General features: G+C 49.4%; 1 protein-coding gene across 1 annotated transcript; it reads left to right on the top strand.

Annotated features, from left to right (window-relative positions):
• The first annotated feature begins 801 nt into the window (after positions 1-801).
• LOC130883578 (preferentially expressed antigen in melanoma-like protein 1) lies at positions 802-3,200 on the top strand. Its single transcript, XM_057784150.1, is given in 4 exon segments — positions 802-1,094; positions 1,428-1,991; positions 2,796-2,857; positions 2,860-3,200. Coding segments are annotated over 4 exon segments (1,260 nt in total).
• The last annotated feature ends 220 nt before the right edge of the window (positions 3,201-3,420 follow it).

Raw genomic sequence — 3,420 nt, 5'->3', positions numbered from 1 at the left:
GTTTAAGACTGGATCTGATGTAAGTCCAACTAACATCCAATTTTCTATGTAGCCGGGGGCTGGCCTCAAACCCTTGATTCTTCTGCCTTCCACTTGATGAGATTATAGGCCTCTCTCAACTCTCAGCTCTTACCACGCCTTCCTTCTAAGTTATTGCTACCCCCTCTTCCCTTCTTCCTGAGTGCAGGGATGGCGCCTGCATAGCGGCACTCCCGGCCCTATGTGGTATTGAATGACACACATTTCCCTGAAGCTCGAGTTTAGATTCTAGGAAGTGCAGGACTCACTTCCCACTGGACATGAAATGCAGTGCACACACTGGAAATGGGTGGTAATGAGATGAGCTGTGGCCATGGATGCTTGAGAGACCATTCTCCTGGGACCAGCAGGAAGTTCGAAGGCTTTGTGGTCCATTGGAGCATTGAATGGAGTGAGTTAAATTGAGGTCTGTGCCGTTCTCAGAGCAGTGACTGTCCCAGGGATAGCTCCCCTCATGGATGAGTATAGATCCACCTGCCTCTGCCTCCCAAGTGCTGGGATTAAAGGCGTGCGCCATCACCGCCCGGCTCTTTTTTTTTTTTTTTTTTTTTTTTTTTGGTATTTCGAGAAAGGGTTTCTTTGTAGCTATGGAGCGTGTCCTGAAACTGGCCCTGTAGACCAGGATGCTCTCAAACTCAGAGATCTGCCTGCCTCTGCCTCCTGAGTGTTGGGATTAAAGGAGGTGGGTGCCACCACCGCCTGACTGAAAGAGTATCTTTCTAAATGTTGCTCCAGGAACCTTCTTACTGAAGATTCATCAGGATGAGCTTCAAGTCCCCACTCACACTCCAGGAGCTGGCGGAGAACAGCCTCCTGAGGAACAAGACTGTGGCAATCTCTAATCTGGACAATATACCCTCAGTTTTTTTCCCATCACTGTTCAAAAATGCCTGCAGAAAGAGAAAGTCTAGCATTGTGAAGGCAATGGTGCAGGCCTGGCCCTTCCCCTGCCTCCCACTGGGAGCCATGATTGAGAGGGATGATTCCTACAGGAGAATCTTAGAGATTATCCTGTTTGGGCTTGATGGCCTACTTTGCCAGAAGGTTCCTCACAGGTGAGTAGACCTGGATGCCCTGAAGGAAGGCCTTGGGAATTAAAAAGCAGAGACAGCTGGGGACAGGCAGAATCAGGGTAAGAGAGTGGACTTATAGTGGGGTGGAGGTTTTGGTAGGAGCAACTTTGAGAACTCCAGAGGCTTTGGCCATTGCTGAGCCCTCTGGGTAAAGGCTGTGGCTTATGCAAGACTCATGAATCAGCAGAGACTGAAAGACCCAGTCACTGCTCACACAGGCACTAGAGTGGGACTGGCTGGACTTAAGGAAAAGGGAGTGGGTATAGGGCAGTAGTTAAAGCCTCCATGCTGATGCTCTTCCTTGCTCTCCCCCAGGAGGTGCAAACTGAAAGTTCTGGATCTACGGATTATGCCTTTGAGGATGTGGGACAAGTGGTCTGTGTTCAAGGCTCCTGACTGCAGTGAGAACCAAGCAGCGGTGGGTCTTTCAGAAACGGAGGTGAAGCCGCAGGTGAAGGTGGTTATAGACCTGGTCCTGCAGGAACGCCCATTAAAGTCCTTGGAGTCCTTTGTCGTTGAGTGGGTGGCTTGGAGAGAAGGTCTGTGTCTGTGCTGTAACAAGCTAGAGGTCTGGTCCAGGGCCACTTATTACCATAAAGATGTCTTGGAGACATTGGACCTGAACTCTGTTCAGGAACTGCGTTTGTATTACATGAATGATCTTACCTGCCTGCTTAACTTCTCCCCTTTCCTGGGTCGTATGAGGTACCTGCGCAATCTCCTCCTCTCCTGCTTCTGGCTGCTTGCCTATATCACGCCAGTGGAGAAGCAGCTGTTCATCACACACTTCGCCTCGCAGTTTCTCAAACTGAAGCACCTCCAGTGCCTGCATCTGCATCATGTCTTCTTCCCAGAGGATCACCTGGAGGAGCTCTTCTGGTAAGGAGAGGTGTCAGCCAAAGCCTGTTCCTTTAGACATTAGCGACCACCTGCTCTCTGTAGCCCTTGTAGATTAACCTTGACAGAGCATGAGAATATCAGAGCATTGTTTTGAGTCTGCTGTCCTGGAGCGGGCTCTCAAATAGCTAGTAATCCAAAGGAGTAGGGCCAAGCTGCAGTTGGTGGTTTAGAAAGAGGTACCATGCTAAGAAGCCTCTCAGGAATGAGATCTAGTAAGAATGGGGTCTGATTTCTTTCTTAGCAAGTGTCTAAGGTGAATGGGAAAAAGAAAAAGGATGAGGGCCATGTAGGGGAGACACTGTACCCTGAGCTCTGCTCAGCTTGATTCCAGTTCTCCATCTAGGACAGGCTGGGTTTGGAGATGAGGTGTCTGTGGTGCAGATTGGGAACAGAATTGGCTGGTATTCCCCTCAGCCCACCTCTTGTCTCAGTGCCCTAGGAGTAGCACAGGTGTGGACCACCATACCTGGCTTTGTTTGGATCTCAGAGGGTAAGGAGATGGCAAGCGTGAAGTCAGAGTTGAGGGTCGGGGTCAGGGTGAAGTGCTGTGAAGAGGCAGGTCTGTGAACCCATAGGCAGATCTTGCTTGCCTTGGTCCTCCCTGTGTGGATGGGAAATGCTGTCTTGGGTTGAGCTGATCCTAATGTGATTGAAAGGCCTCAGTACAAATTAGATTGAGCAGACTCTGTCATGGAGCATGGTGGCTACTGGCTTTCCTCATGTGATTAAAAGGATCTTGGACCAAATGCATATTCCCAAATCTGTCTTCTTGTTTCTTTGCAGGTGGCTAAAGACCCCCTTAGAGAACCTGTTTCTGACTGACTGTTGGCTCTCAAAATCAGCCTGGGCCATATGTCAGAATTCCCATGCACAAGCCAGCTAAAACATCTGAGTTTGAAAAGGGTTAAACTGACTCATTTTAGCCCAGAGCCCCTGCAGACTGTGCTGCGAAAATCTGCGTCTACTTTGCTCTCTCTGGACTTGGAGCACTGTCGGTTGTTGGACTGCCACCTCAGTGCCATCCTGTCCTCCCTGAGGTGCTGTACCCAGCTTAGGTGGTTTAACTTCTATGGAAACCATTTCTCAGGGAATTTCTTGAGGGAGTTGTTAGATGACGAGATAACCTTGAGATCAGAAGGGTCCACTGTAGTCATCATCCCTAGTTGTGATCTGTCACCAGAACTTTGAGGTGGTTGTCCAGCCTTGTTTGTAGTGTGTAGAGATAAGGGGAGAACTGTTGAATAACCAGAGCATTGTCTTCCTGCTTTGAGGGCTGTGTGTTGTGATGTGTGCATGATGTGTTGGGACTTGTTGGCATATCAAGCACACATCAAGCTCTCTGTGGACACCCGGGAGGAAAAGGCAATGCACAGGTGTCTGAGAAAATACATCACACATGGTTTTAGAC

This window comes from Chionomys nivalis, chromosome 11, assembly GCF_950005125.1.
Source record: "Chionomys nivalis chromosome 11, mChiNiv1.1, whole genome shotgun sequence".
NCBI lineage: Eukaryota > Metazoa > Chordata > Mammalia > Rodentia > Cricetidae > Chionomys > Chionomys nivalis.
The sequence above is the reverse complement of the archived record's forward strand: the minus strand, read 5'-3'. Positions and strand labels throughout refer to the sequence as shown.